We start from the raw sequence: 14269 nt of genomic DNA, 5'->3' as shown, positions 1-14269 counted from the left end.
TTGCACTTGCCTCCTGTAGGGTCACCTTGTCAGGCCCTGGGGATTTATCTATCCTGATTTGCCTCAGGACAGCAAACACCTCCTCCTCTGTTTTCTATTTAGGGTCCATGAAGCTGATGCCATTTTGTCTCACTCTGTGTAAATACGGATGCAAAAGAATTATTTAAGATCTCCCCCATCTATTTTAACTTCATTCATGGATTACCATTCTGAACTTTCAGAGGACCAACTTTGTCCCTTGCAATCCTTTTGCTTTTAATATATCTGTAGAAGCTCTTAGGATTCTTCTTCACCTTGTCTGCTAGAGCAACCCCATGCCTTCTTTTAGCCCTCCTGATTAATTTCTTAAATGTTCTCTTGTATTTCTCATACTCCATAAGCACCTCATTTGTTCCTACCTGCCTGTACCTGCTATGCACCTCCTTTTTTTTCTTAGCCTCAATATCTCTTGAAAAACAAGGTTCTGCACACGAGTTATCTTTACCTTTTATTCTGACAGGCACGTACAAGCTTCGTACTCTCAAAAATGTAGTTTTGAGGGTTGCCTACTTACCAAGTACACCTTTGCCAGAAAACAGCCTGTCCCAATTCACATTTGCTAAATCATTTCTGATACCATCAAAATTGGCCTTTCTCCAATTTGGAATTTCAACTCGCGGACCAGACCTACCTTTTTGCATATTTACTTTGAAATTAATGGTGTTGTGATCACTAGGTACAAAGTGTTTCCCCACACAAACTTCTGTCACCTGCCCTGTCTTACTCCCTAATATTTGGCACCTACTTTAATATTCATGACCAAACCACAGATATCATTGGCAAGTGATATTTCACTTCCCTCATTGCTCTTTTTGAGCATATTTAGTTAATGGACCAGAAGGAAATTATCATTATTGTATGTTGAAGTGTTAAATCTAATAGCATATCGAGTGGTTCCAGATTCAACACATAGTGAAAAAATATATCTGTTTTTATTCAACTTATGTAGGATTTAATCAAGATCTAAACTTTTCCTGCTTTTTGACATTTCAAGCAGGAGTAGTACTAGTTTTGGAATTATGTCATATTTTTGCATGTGTTTTGATACCCTCTATTCAAATTTCATGATAATCCTGTAAGAAATAGAGAGACTTTTGTTAAATAACTAGTGACATCTCATCTCACTAGGTAATATAAATTAATTAAATGAATTTATAATAAAATGCTAGTATTAGATTTGGTGACTGTAACTACCAGATTATTGCACATTTTTAACCACCTACGTGCTTTAGGGAAGGAAACAAGCCAGTATTTAATGTTATGACCAAAATAACCAAACCAAAGCAATGCAGTTAATTTTTGATTGTCCTCCACAGACCAGTCAGTTGCTTGAAATGGGGAGCAAGCATCAAACTTGGTACTGAATTTTCCAAAGAAAATAAAACACTCAGTAATTTCTTCCACCAAAGACCTAACATCTGGGACATCTGTTCCACGGATAGTCATCGACAGCCTGACATTTGCTACTAAATCAAACCTTTCCTCCAGTTTCTCAGATTCTCCCTTAACAACTCTTGACTTATTTATAATAGAGGTGTTAAAACTGCATACAACCACAAGGACACAAGGAAGTTCCATAGGATCCCTCAACAATGCTCAAATATGGTCAAGGATATTTCTTTTCCTTACTTAATAACTCAGTGCTCTGTCATGTTGAAGAACACTAGGAAAAGCTACAAGAGAGCTCTAAGGGTACTGACCATCCATCACCAAGACTGATACAAAAGCAAATTTCCCATCTTGTCAAAGGCACAGGCACTAAAACAAAAGTTACTTCATGTTGCACTGTGATATGCCAGCCAGTTACTAAACCAATGGCAACACACCGCAAATAAGAAAAGAGATGGGGTGAAACAGCTCTGCTAATCCACTAGTGAAAAGCTTATTTCTCTTTAATAAATTGCCAGATATTGGAGCTATATTTATTCTGGAAGAATTACCTAGAAAGACCAATCATTAATTTAATTTATATATATATATACACACACAATAACTGTTCAAATGGACTGTGCTTTTCTGTGATCACCTGTTTTTGCTTTGTAATTTCAGAATGTCCTCCACCCACAAATGTCATCGCTATTGTTGCTGGTGGAGTAGCTGGCGTGCTGCTGATTGGATTGGTTATTCTCATGATCTGGAAGTTGCTGACTTATCTGTATGACAGAAGGGAATTTAAGAAGTTTGAAAAGGAGCGAGCAAAAGCAAAATGGAATGATGTATGTAGAAATAGTTGTTAAACTTGTACCAAAGCTATGCATTGTTAAAATGCCATGCTATGCCATTGTAACATACTGTGGTAACAGTGCATGGTAACCTCTGCACAAAATGCATATCTATAGTTAATTTTCTGTCAGCTAGTATCACATTTTAATTAGACCTTGCTGTCTCTGTGGTATCAATACTAATTTGGTCTTGTATGACATTGCAAGCCCTGCATACAATAGGTTAGATGACTGCTCTATGATCACCAGTCATCATGCATTCAGGACCATGCTGTATCTTCCACTGTGGTCCAAAGTGCAAACTTCCAAATGAAGCCCAGCTCCCAACATGATGATGAGGTCAGAATTTTCACTAACATTCAAAATCAGTTTGTATTTTCACACCCATATTTTCCTTGTCCTCTTCCCTAAATACACAAGCCAAATAATATTGCAGCACAGGACCTTCCAAGGAGAGGTAGCTGTTGGTTTTAGCTGCACTGGAAAACAAAAACATGGAAAGCAGGCATTGGGTCTCAGATTATGAAATGAGGGGCCTAAGCTTTTACTGACTTGGAAGTCCATTCTGGCTTCACTGATAATCCTAGAAACTATAGATTGCTGAGTCTCATGTCAGTGGTAGGGAAGTTGGAGAGAATATTTAGGGATAGGATTTATGAATATTTGGAAAACCATGGCCTAATTAGGGAGATAACTTGATCGGATAATGAAGATGATTGATGAAGGTAGAGCTGTGGATGTTGGCTGCATGGATTTGACAAGGCCCCTTGTGGGAGGCTGATCCAGAAGATTAAGATTCATGGGATTAATGGTGAATTGGCTGTTTGGATTCAGAACTGGCTTGCCCATAGAAGACAGAAGGTGGTGGTTGAAGGGGCTATTTCTGGCTGGAGGTCTGTGATTAGTGGTGCTCTGTACTGGGACCTTTGCTGTTTGTGATGTATATAAATGACCTAGAGGAAAATGTAGTTGGGTGAGTTAATAAGTTTGGTGATATGAAAGACTGGTGGTGTTGTAGATGACTGGCAAAGAATACAGTAGGATGTAGATCAGTTGCAGATATGGGTGGAGAAGTGGCAGATGGAGTTTATCCCGGACAAATGTGAAGCGTTGCACCTTGGTGGGTCAAATGTAAAGAGACAGTATGAATTGAAGGTCTTTGGTGTCCAAGTTTATAGCTCCCAGAAATTGGCTATGCAGGTTGGTAAGGTGATTAAAAAGGCACATGGCATGCTTGCTTTTATTAGTTCAAAGGTCAGGAAGTTACGTTGCTGGTTTATAAAACTCTAGTTAGGCCTCATCTGGAGTACTGCATACAGTTCTGGTCACCCCACTATTGGAAGGATTTTGAGGCTTTGGAGAGGACACATAAGGGTTTACCAGGATGTTGCACTTAAGGTGAGAGGGGGCAATCTTGAGGTAAGTGAGAGAGGCAAGTTTTTTACACAGATTGGTGGGTGCCTGGGACGTGTGTAGAGGCGGATACATGAGGAAATTTTAAGACGTGTTTAGATAGGCACATCAATGTAAGCAAAATAGAAGGATAATGACATGGTGTAGGCCTAAGTGATCGGTTTATTTGGCCATTTGATCGCTAATGTATTTGGTTCAGCACATTTTGGGCTGAAGGGCTTGTTCCTGGGTTGCACTGTTCTGTGTGCCATGACAAAATATTTTTGGATCATTTATGGCCATGATCTGTTTTTTTTTCTGGAATAGAGAATTATTTGCCACTTTTTATATGGCTTGTGATTAAAGACAGAAGGGAGAGTGCAATGATGTCACTGGGAAGTTTTTACGAAAGATATGAACTGTTCACCTATATAATCCCTGGCCGATAGGTAGCATGAAAGTTTCCACATAAGGTTCCATCTAATTTCTGTCTAATCACTGTCATTCAGTTACAGAACAATGGTAAAAGAGATTGGCACCCACACAGGTTGAGTACAAAGGGTTGACCAAGTTATTTGAATTGAAGAAATATATCAAATTAAGATTGAAATGAATGTTACTGTGCTCGAAAGGTGGTCAAAAAGTGAATTAGTAGAAAGTATATAATTATGAAATGGTGGGGCAAAGAAAACAGTGTTTCCTCTGGTAGAAAGATAAATCAGATTTAAGATTAAATGCAAAAATATTTTGTAAGGAGGTAGGAGAAAGTATGGAGAGGATTATGGAGGAATGCAGAGCAGAGTTTTCACTCACCAGGGTTCCATTTCCTGCATTCCCTTCCCACTCACTGGAGCTAGTTCCCACACTTCACTTAGGCCTGCCTAGCTACAGATACACTACAGTATTGTGCAACATCACTAAGAAAAGTCAATCAAAAATGGGTTGAGATATTCATAGAAATGGCACCCAACAGTCCAGAAAATCTGCTTGTCTAGCAGTACTCAGACCGTGCCGGACTTTTACTGGAGCTTTATACTGCCATCAGAATTTTATTGGAATAAATTCTGCTGTAACAGATGAGGACTGAATGTTCTAAAGGAAGTTCAGCATTCAGAATCAGGATCAGATTCAGAATCGCCTTTAATATCACCAGCATATGTCATGAAATTTGTTAACTTAACAGCTGCAGTACAATGAAAATACATGATAAATAACTACTTAGTAGACATATATAATTCATTTTTTCTCTATATTTAAGTTAAAATAAGTAGTACAAAAACCATAAATAAAAAACGTAGAGTTACAGAGAGCCAAGTTGCTTTTACAATTTCTCCAAAATCTGTTGGTTAGAATGCTTCCTTTTAGTAAAGCCTCAGAACTTGATTGGTGAGATATCTAAGGCTAGAAATCTGGATGAATTTCAGATTTTCTATTTCAGAATTTCTGATATATACTGAACCAATCAAGTTTACTAGCATTGCATTGGTTTTCTTTACTGGGTCTAATAGCAGTGTTGTGTATTTAATATTTCACTAATATTTGAGTAAAATTGTAAATACACAGTTTGTTTGATTAATCATTCTTGGTTAAGACAGATGGTAAGGCCAAATGGTCTGCTTCTTTGGTATATCTTGTGGTTGTTTGTAATTATACTGGATGGCTTTTCAGATACTAATTTTCTGTGTTACCTCCACCAGGGCGATAATCCATTGTTTAAACAGGCCACAACTGTTACCATAAATCCCAACTTCAAGGAAGATTGAAGATGTTAATAGAGACAAGATCAATTTAAAGTGGTAGGTTTGCATAAGTGGATGTCATTTAAAAGGCTTAACTTTACTGCCAACAGTTTACAGTAAGGTTAACTAATGAAAATTGCTTTTAATACATGATTAGAGGTAAATTTAAATTGCATAAATTTGTTTATTATTGTCACAGGTACTGAGATACAGTGATAAACCTCAAAGTTCAAAGTAAATTTATTATCAAAATACATATGTGCCACCCTATACACACCAGAGATTCGTTTTCTTACCAGACATTAAGATTTTAATGAATACAAGTAACACAACCGAATCAAAGAAAGACTACATCAAACAGGACAAACAATCAATGTGCAATAAAACAGCAAACTGTGCAAATATAAAAAGAAAGAGAAAAAATAATAAAGAAATAAGCAATAAATATTGAGAAAATGAGATGAGGAGTCCTTGAAAGGGAGTCCATAGATTATGGAACAGTTCAGTGATGGGATGAGTGAAATTATCCCCTCCGGATCAAAAGCCTGATAGTTGAGAGATAATAATAGTTCCTGAACCTGGTGGTACAGGCCCTGAGGTTTCTGTCCATTCTTCCTGATGGCAGCAATGAGAAGAGAGCATGACCTGGATGGTGGGGGTCCTTGATGAAGGATTCTGCTTTCATGCGTGTAGATGTGCTCAATGATGGGGAGGGCTTTACTTGGTTCATCACCACCTTTGATTTGGCCAAAGACAGTGGTGTCATCAGCAAACTTAAATATGGCATTGGAGCGATGCATAGGCTCACAGTCATAAGTATAAAATGAGAAGAGAAGGAGCCCTGTGGTGCACCTGTGCTGATGGAGATTGTGGAGATGTTGTTGCCAACCTGAACTGACTGGAGTCTGCAAGTGAGGAAGTCAAGGAAAAACTTGTTACAATGGTGCATTGAGAAAGTACAAGGTAAAACAGTAACAATGCAGAATAAAGTGTTGCAGTTCAGAGAACACAGTGCAAGCAGGCACTGAGGTGTAAGGTCACAGCAAGTAGATTATGAGGTCGAGTTCATTTTATTGTACTAGGGAACCATTCAGTTATCTTATGACTGTGGGATAGAAGCTGTCTTTGAGCTTGGAGGTACATGGCTTCAAGTTTTTAGGTCATTTCAATCAGTTTAGGAAATGATTCCAATGAAGAGACAGTGTATAGTCTATTACTGTTGTTTTAAGTCAATGTGCGGGAGCGTAATTTAATTGGCCACTTCAATTGCATCTATTGTGAGGTGGATGGAAAAGTCTGGGGGATGTTGATGGGAATGAGGAGAACAAAATAGGTAGGGTAGTATTCGTATTTTATGGCCAATGTGGACTAAGCGGATCAGAGAGCTTGTTTCATATTGTATCTGAATAACGAGTATAAATTTTATTGCACATTGCATTTGTGTGAGTTACAAATACTAATATATAATATTTAGAAAGCATCAAAATTTGTACTTTTGTCCCAAATAGTGACAAAAACGGTGGTAAAAGTGGTTGGAAAGCAGACGTTGGGAACATTTGGGGCCAGTATAAGGAGTACAATTCACATTAGTTGATCCACATGGACGAGCAAAACAAAATTTCTGGTTGTATCTTGGTATGTGACAATAATAAGCCAATAACAAATAAATAAAGAATCTAATTAAAATTACAATCCTTCAAAGGAGATTGAAGAGTGAAATAGTAAATATATTTTAAAATTTTGAACGGATAAAGCAAAGAAGGCTGAAACTGTGTTTCAACTAGTAGGCAGATCAAGAATGAGAAAAAAAAGAATGAGATGAAGCAGACTGAAGATTAATGGTTAAAGACTTAGCATGTAACCAGAAGAGACGTTTATGCAGGACCCTGTAATGAAATGAAAAGTTGTTGATCTAATTTATTAATTCATTTTGTTATAAATATTTAACATCAATGTTAAATTATTACATTGAGCTAAGTTATTGTTCATCTTATTCAGCAAAAAATCAATGACACATTGCCCTAAATTGTTGGTCAGTTCAGTTCTGTTGCAGTAAGTGAGAAATGAATATTCTAAAGGTTCAGCATTCAGAAAGCCAAGTTACTTTGACTTTTGCAAACAATTGCAGTTTCTAAAATGAAAAAAATATGTATTTCCCTTAATGAAGCTTCAGAACTCAATTGTTTTGGAATCTATAGATTCAAACACTTAATAACACATTTACTATTTGCAAAACTATGCTTCCTGTTTTCAATATTTTGTTATACAGTTAAGTATTTTTTTCAATATGCAATCATTTTGTCAAACCCTCCTGGTGATGGCAGTATTGTATGCCCGAGTGACTGTAAACTCTGATGATCCAATAAATTATACGCTGTCATACAACTATTACCCTGTTAAGTGCCATGGAAATGTAATGACTTTTTTAAAAAAAATGTATCATTAACTGGGGGTAAACAAAACAAGATCCAAAATCAGGGAATGGCTGAAGTGAGCCCTATTCTGTTTTTTTCTATACTTACTGAGTAAGAGACAATAGCTCAAACTTTTAGGCTTGTTTTGCATTGGTTTCCCAGGCTATATTACTTGGTTTGATAATAGTTGTGGAGTGGTCCATAAATACCAGCATGGACTGGATGGGTCAAACGGCCTGTTTCTCGGCTGTATACCCTGCGGTACAATGTAATTCCTTCAAGAATGACGCTTTCGTAAACTGACTGTTTTGTTATTTCTGAATCCTCTTCACCAGGGTAATAATCCACTGTTTCGACAAGCCATTACTGTGAATCCCGGCTTCAAAGAAGACTGAAGATCTTGATGGAGATGGGTTCAAATGCTTCAGATATCATTTTACTATTTCCACTTGCAGTATCACAAACACAGACTATGTGACAGATGAGTAAAACAGCCAACCTGAATTGATTGAACCCATAAAACTCACTAACTTTGCATCAGTGATGTACACCCTTGACATATACCCACATTTTTAGATGATAAAAATCAGTTGTCCAGTGCAATACATCTTACCTGCTGTAAATCAATCAATTAAAAATTTTTTAAGCACAATGACTAACAGGTGAGTGAAGAAGTAGCACTCATTGTGCCTGTGCAAAAACCATCTATCATCAATGAGAACAAGGCAGAAATAATGAAGATGGGTTGTAACTGAGCTTGGGTTAAAACAAGTGATAGTTACTTTAAACAATGGTCATCAAATGCCAGTTAATTCAGTATTGTGGCACTTGCTGTGGTTATTTTCAAAAATACCATTTCCAGTTTTAATAATTAATCTCTAATAGAAGCTGAAACCTCTAGATCCTAAAAAAAAGTTTGTTTTACGTGCTATGCATTCTTTTATTTGTTTATAAAAATAACAAGTGCAAATGTATGTAGATGAGATCATTATGTTCTATGAAGACAGTGACTATTTGTAAATAGTGCAACCTGCTTCCATTGGTGCTATGCTAACCATGGCTTGTCACAGTGATGCCATCGCAAGAAATCAAAACTCTGCAAGACAAAAAAACAAATGTTGAGTTCCAGTGAAGGAGAAATAAAATCTGAAATATAAACAGAAAAAGTTGGAAGCAAATCCAAGATCTGCTTAGTAGATCAGACAGCATCTCTGGAAGGAGAAACTGTCAATGTTTCTCATCTGTTACACTGTGTCAGAACTGGGAACAAGAGGGAGAGAAGAAAGTTAGTTTTCATTTGGCGGAAGGGGTGTGTCGATGAAAAGGAATGTCTGTGATAGGCGATTCAAGATAGCTCAATGGCAGCAGTTACAGCACATTGAACTTTGTGGTCTGTCTAACTTCTTGTTATTGGTGAAATTGTGGGGCTTGCCCAGCAGGCCATTCTTATTAGAAGGATAAGAATAACTGAGCCAACATGATACAGAGATACATAAAATGATAGTATTTCCCTTTTGCTGTTTCATATGTTGACTCAGTTTTTCTCAATCTTTTCTTCTGTCTGCATGTTTGTATGGGGGTGTATGTAGTTTAAGTGTGATATTTGCATGTAAAACCTTCTTTAATTGCAGAGACAGTACCATGTTCATTTGCACCTGTACCTAAGGTTAATAATATTATTTCAACCATGCTTTATATGCCTTCCTCATTGATATGTAAACTACTAAACTTCTTCAAGATAAGTTTATCACAAGCTGTATATCTTCTTCACCAAATCCACCCCCGCTGTTATTGACACTGGTTAAACTGTTTTGTGCACCTGCTTCGCTCATTGCACACCCACTCCAACCACACACTCTCCACCCTCACCCTGCCTTCCCACCAGCACAGCATACATAGTTGCATCTGATCACACATCCTCGCTACCCTAAGTAGTTCATTTCAACCTCTATAAAATTGCCCGTTTTCATTGCTAACTCAAATGGTACATAATGGTAATTTGCTTCCTTTATTACTTCCACTCTATAACATTTAGCACATCTAATTCTGCTCCCCATAATCTACTCAAAGCATGTTATGATAGTCAGCAGGTCTCAGCTTATCTCCTAGTACTTCACTTTAAGATGTTGGTCCTCATGGTAACCTTCTTCCCTTCCACCAGCCCTTGTGGTCAAAATCAAGAAATTCTGAATTATTGATTTTCACCTCTTGTGCAGTCCGTATACCTTTCCCTCACTTTGGTAGCCAGTGTTCTTTAATTTCCTCCCCTACTTTCAGACTTATCTTGCATGGTCTAGTTCTCCTTCCTCAATATTTGTTTCCATGAAGGTACAGTACCACATAATATCTTAGTACATTCCTCCTCTATAAGGTGCTACATAAATTGTTCTGTGCACTTAATTGTATTGTACACTTATATCTGCCAACCATGGATGAATTTCAAGTCTTTTTCTTTTCCTCCAAGTGTGCCAATGATGCTGTGTGATTTACTTCAATGCAGTGTATCTATTTGTGTAATCTGCCCCAACCCTAAAACTTTCCAAGCTTCTCTTGTCCGCCCCTGAATTTACTTCATCCATCACAGAGAGCCACGTCATCCATTTCACAGGCCCGAAGCTTTCAAATTTTCTCCCAAACTTTTTCCATCTTGTACTGTTTTCTCTTTTGATATACTCTTCAATGTATCCCAATTGGCCAAGGTTTTGGTCAATTGTGCTAATATCTCATTTTGTGGCTCAGTGCAATGTTATTATATGATAATAGTCCTATGAAGCAGATAGGGATTTTTTCAGTACTAAAAGTAGTATATGAATTGACATTGATATTATCAAGATACATACATTACCATGAATTCATTTGCACTCAAAATTGGATTAACTGCAAATGTCTTCAGGACTGAACATGTCATCCAAATTTTGCTGTACAGAGCACATAAGGGTGCCAGTGGATAACTGTGACAGTGATTTTTTTTATGTGCAAGCTATTAAGCAAAACTCAAGCTAAATTGTAAATTCAGGAAGAAACTTCAAGGAAAGTACAATATATTAAAAAGAGAAAGGAACTTTGAAGACAATTGTTCTGTTGAATTAATCTCTTTGTAAGCTTTAGACATATTCATGCTGCCTTTTGCATAATACTGATCATAATTATTTTGCACTCATGAAGCAAATGCTAACTGTAAAATAAGAGAAAAGAAATGAACGGATTTTAACACAATAATCCAGAATAAAGAAAAATATTGTAGTTGCCATTTGTTGTTATTTTTCCGAGGAACAGTTCTCAATGTACAGTGAGCAGAAAGAGAATGAAGTGAAGAATTGAACCTAATCCGGCATGAAAATCAAAAGACTGCAGAGGCTAAAAATGGTTTAAATACTCAGCAGGCCAGGCCTCGTCTCTCGGAAGAAGTATCATCAGCACTTCAGATTGGAAACAGAACAAAAGGGGAAATAAAAAAAGCTTGTTGAGCTGCAAAGAGGGTGGAGCAGGGGGATGCCTCTAAAATGGTAAAACTGGGAGGACTAAGGCAATAAACTTTCAAAGTTGTGATGCATGGGATCCACAGAGAATTGGTCAATTGGATTCAGAATTGGCTTGCTCATAGGGGAGAGAGGATAGTGGTTAATGGGACTCATTCTGACTGGTGGTCCATGACCAGTGGTGTACTGTGACATGACAGGGATCTGTACTGTGATACCTGTTGTTTATGATACATGTTAAATTATTTAATGAAAACATGATGGGTACGTTAGCAAATTCACAGACAATACAAAAATTGTTGGCAGTGTGGGTAGTGTAGAAGACTGACAAAGGATACAGTAGATATTGATTATTGCAGAAATGGGTGGAGAAATGGCAGATGGAGTTAATCAGTCTTGGTGTGGAGTGTAATCCTTTGGGAGATCAAATGTAAAGGGTTAGTGCAGTGTTAATAGTTTAACAAAGGGATCTTGAGTCCTGGCCCATAGCTCCCTGAAGGTGGTTCCACAAGTTGGTAGGGTGGTAAAGAAAGCATATGGTATACATTTATTAGTTGAGGCAATGAGTTCAAGAATCAGGAATGTTGCAAACTTGTAGAACTCCGGTTAGGGCACAGCGCGAGGACTTCATTCTATCTGGTTGCCCCATTAAAGAAAGGATGTTGAGGCTTAGGAGAGGATGCAGTAAGGGTTTACTCGGATGTTGCTGGGTTTAGAGGGCATGTGCTAAAAGGAGAGGTTAGACAAACCTAGATTGATTTCCCTGTGGTGGCAGGCACTAAAGCGAGATATGGTAGAGGTTTGAGAGACATTGATAGGGATTTTTTTGGGGGATTGGAATATGGCATACTTTTAAGGTGTCTGGAATGTGCTCCATGGGTGGTGGATGAATATATGAATATGCAGAGAATGGAGGGATATTGATGTTGTGAAGTATGAAGTATTAGTTAGGTACAAAACACCAAATATAGGAGGAACTCAGCAGATCAGGCATCATCTATGGAGGGAAGTAAACAGCTGACGTTTTGGGCCAAGACCCTGCTAAATTTCTCCAGCATTTTGTGTGTTGTCCCACATTTCAAGCATCTTCAGTCTCTCCTGCATCTCATGCAGTCAGGTGTTTAATTACTAGTTCAGCACCACATTGTGGGCTGAAGGCCTGGTTATTGTGCTGTATGTTCTATTTCATCACCCTTATTGAATGTCTGACATTAACTATTACTTCAGTCTTTAAAAGAGCCAGAAAATTTACAACAGTTATTCTTAATTTAAAGAATGGCCCCAGCACCTCCTCGGACTGTGGTAGTTGTTGATGAAAACAATGCATTTCACAGTATGTTGTGATGTACATATGAAAAATAAAGCTAATCTCTAATCCTTGAGGTGCACCTGTGTTGATAGTCACAACCTATCTTTTTTTTGAATATCCCCAACCCAGACCTCTTACCCCACTCCTTAATGCCCTTAATGTGACCAGTGGAATAATTCCGCAGGAAAGCCACAATGATCTACCTGGAGGAAGACGGACACTTTGGACTGCCGGTCGGTAATGGTATAAAATGAATCCTCCCTTAAAAATGGATAAACAGGCCTCAGCCTAGGATTAAAGCTCGATTTGGCAAACAGGGTACATATTATTTGTGAAACAAGCATTCAGGTACAATTTTGCATGTGGAATTGAAATATGACTTATTTTGCCTTACCAGGCCAATACAGCAGCCTTCATGCAAATATGCATGTTGCAACATGAACAATAATCTATACAGTACATGTACACACAGACAGAAAATACTGGGTAACATAATTATAGTTCATTATTTTAGTATCCATATGATTGCCAGTCATACTCTGTTTTGTTTCTATCGACATTTCCACTGCCTCTTTGATTCAAATCTAGGAGGCTGCAATCTCCTTCTGTTCAGTACTGGGGAGTCCAAGGTACATTAAAAATCAGGTGCCCACCCTTCGCAAACCCTTCAAAGCAGTTGAGGGGGTTCCAGCCATAAACGAAAACCTCTCCCGAGTATTTTGTTCACAGCCCAAGAAACCATTCTTAAAATCCCACTGGGCCAATTAATGAGTGCTGACCTGGATCTTCGGCCATTTTTGGAAAATGACTCTCCATTCACCTTAAAATTATACCCCCTCAGTTTAGCCATAAATTTGAACATAGGAATAACATCCATAGAGTGTTCAGGAAATGCATCATCTTGCAGTCATAAAAGAGTTCAGATAATAGCAAATAAGTAGCTTTGTAAGGCTGCAAAGGCGAGCAGTTTAGTACTGGTGTTCATAAACTTTTCACTAGAGGGTGCTGTCAGTTTAAACCCAGAGCTTAATCTGAACTGGTTTACAGTATTGGAATGGTATCAATGCTGCCGCCTCATGGATGCTATAAATATCAAACAAATTTCTGACCCTCAAGCAGAAATTTACTATACTGTTTTATTACTGTTAAATATTACTATTTTACATAATATTAAATTATATCTGGGGTACATTTACTATTGTTTTTATGGAAAGTGACTAAATAGATAAAACAGGACAAGCCATGCACAAATAAATAAATGAAAATGTAGCGTTCTTTGGCACCTATTACCAATTTAAGATTTCCCTGAACTCTGGACAATAACGCCCCATCCTAAAAGTCATTTCATGGAAGAAATAAGGCAACTAATTTGCACACAGTAAGCTCCCACAAATAGCGATAATAACCAGATAGTCTGTTTCAGTGCTGTTGGTTGAAAGGTAAGTATTAGGCACACCTATGAAAAATCTCTTCTGCCCTTCTTCAAATAGTGGCATGTATTCACCTGATGTTGCAGATTGGGATTCTTTTTAGTGTAGCACCTAAACATAGCACTGAGGCACTAATCCTTTCAAGAAGACCTTTAACTCATGGCCATGGCTGACAACTAGATATGATATCTAAGCGGAGAAAATAAGATGTTCAAGCAACACACACAAAATGCTGGTGGAACACA

General features: G+C 37.7%; 1 protein-coding gene across 2 annotated transcripts in view; it reads left to right on the top strand.

Annotated features, from left to right (window-relative positions):
• The window catches only part of itgb2 (integrin, beta 2), a 99623-nt gene extending 88569 nt beyond the window's left edge, over positions 1 to 11054 (top strand). For both annotated transcript variants that reach the window (XM_073046630.1, XM_073046631.1), the window contains exons 15-17: positions 2089 to 2255; positions 5351 to 5449; positions 8142 to 11054. In XM_073046630.1, the coding sequence (XP_072902731.1) occupies positions 2089 to 2255; positions 5351 to 5416 (233 nt within the window). In that variant the 3' untranslated portion in view covers positions 5417 to 5449; positions 8142 to 11054. The remainder of the gene's footprint in view (positions 1 to 2088; positions 2256 to 5350; positions 5450 to 8141) is intronic.
• The last annotated feature ends 3215 nt before the right edge of the window (positions 11055 to 14269 follow it).

This window comes from Hemitrygon akajei, chromosome 5, assembly GCF_048418815.1.
Source record: "Hemitrygon akajei chromosome 5, sHemAka1.3, whole genome shotgun sequence".
Taxonomy (NCBI): Eukaryota; Metazoa; Chordata; class Chondrichthyes; order Myliobatiformes; family Dasyatidae; genus Hemitrygon; species Hemitrygon akajei.
Note: the sequence above shows the minus strand (reverse complement) of the source record. Positions and strands in the feature narration are given on the sequence as shown.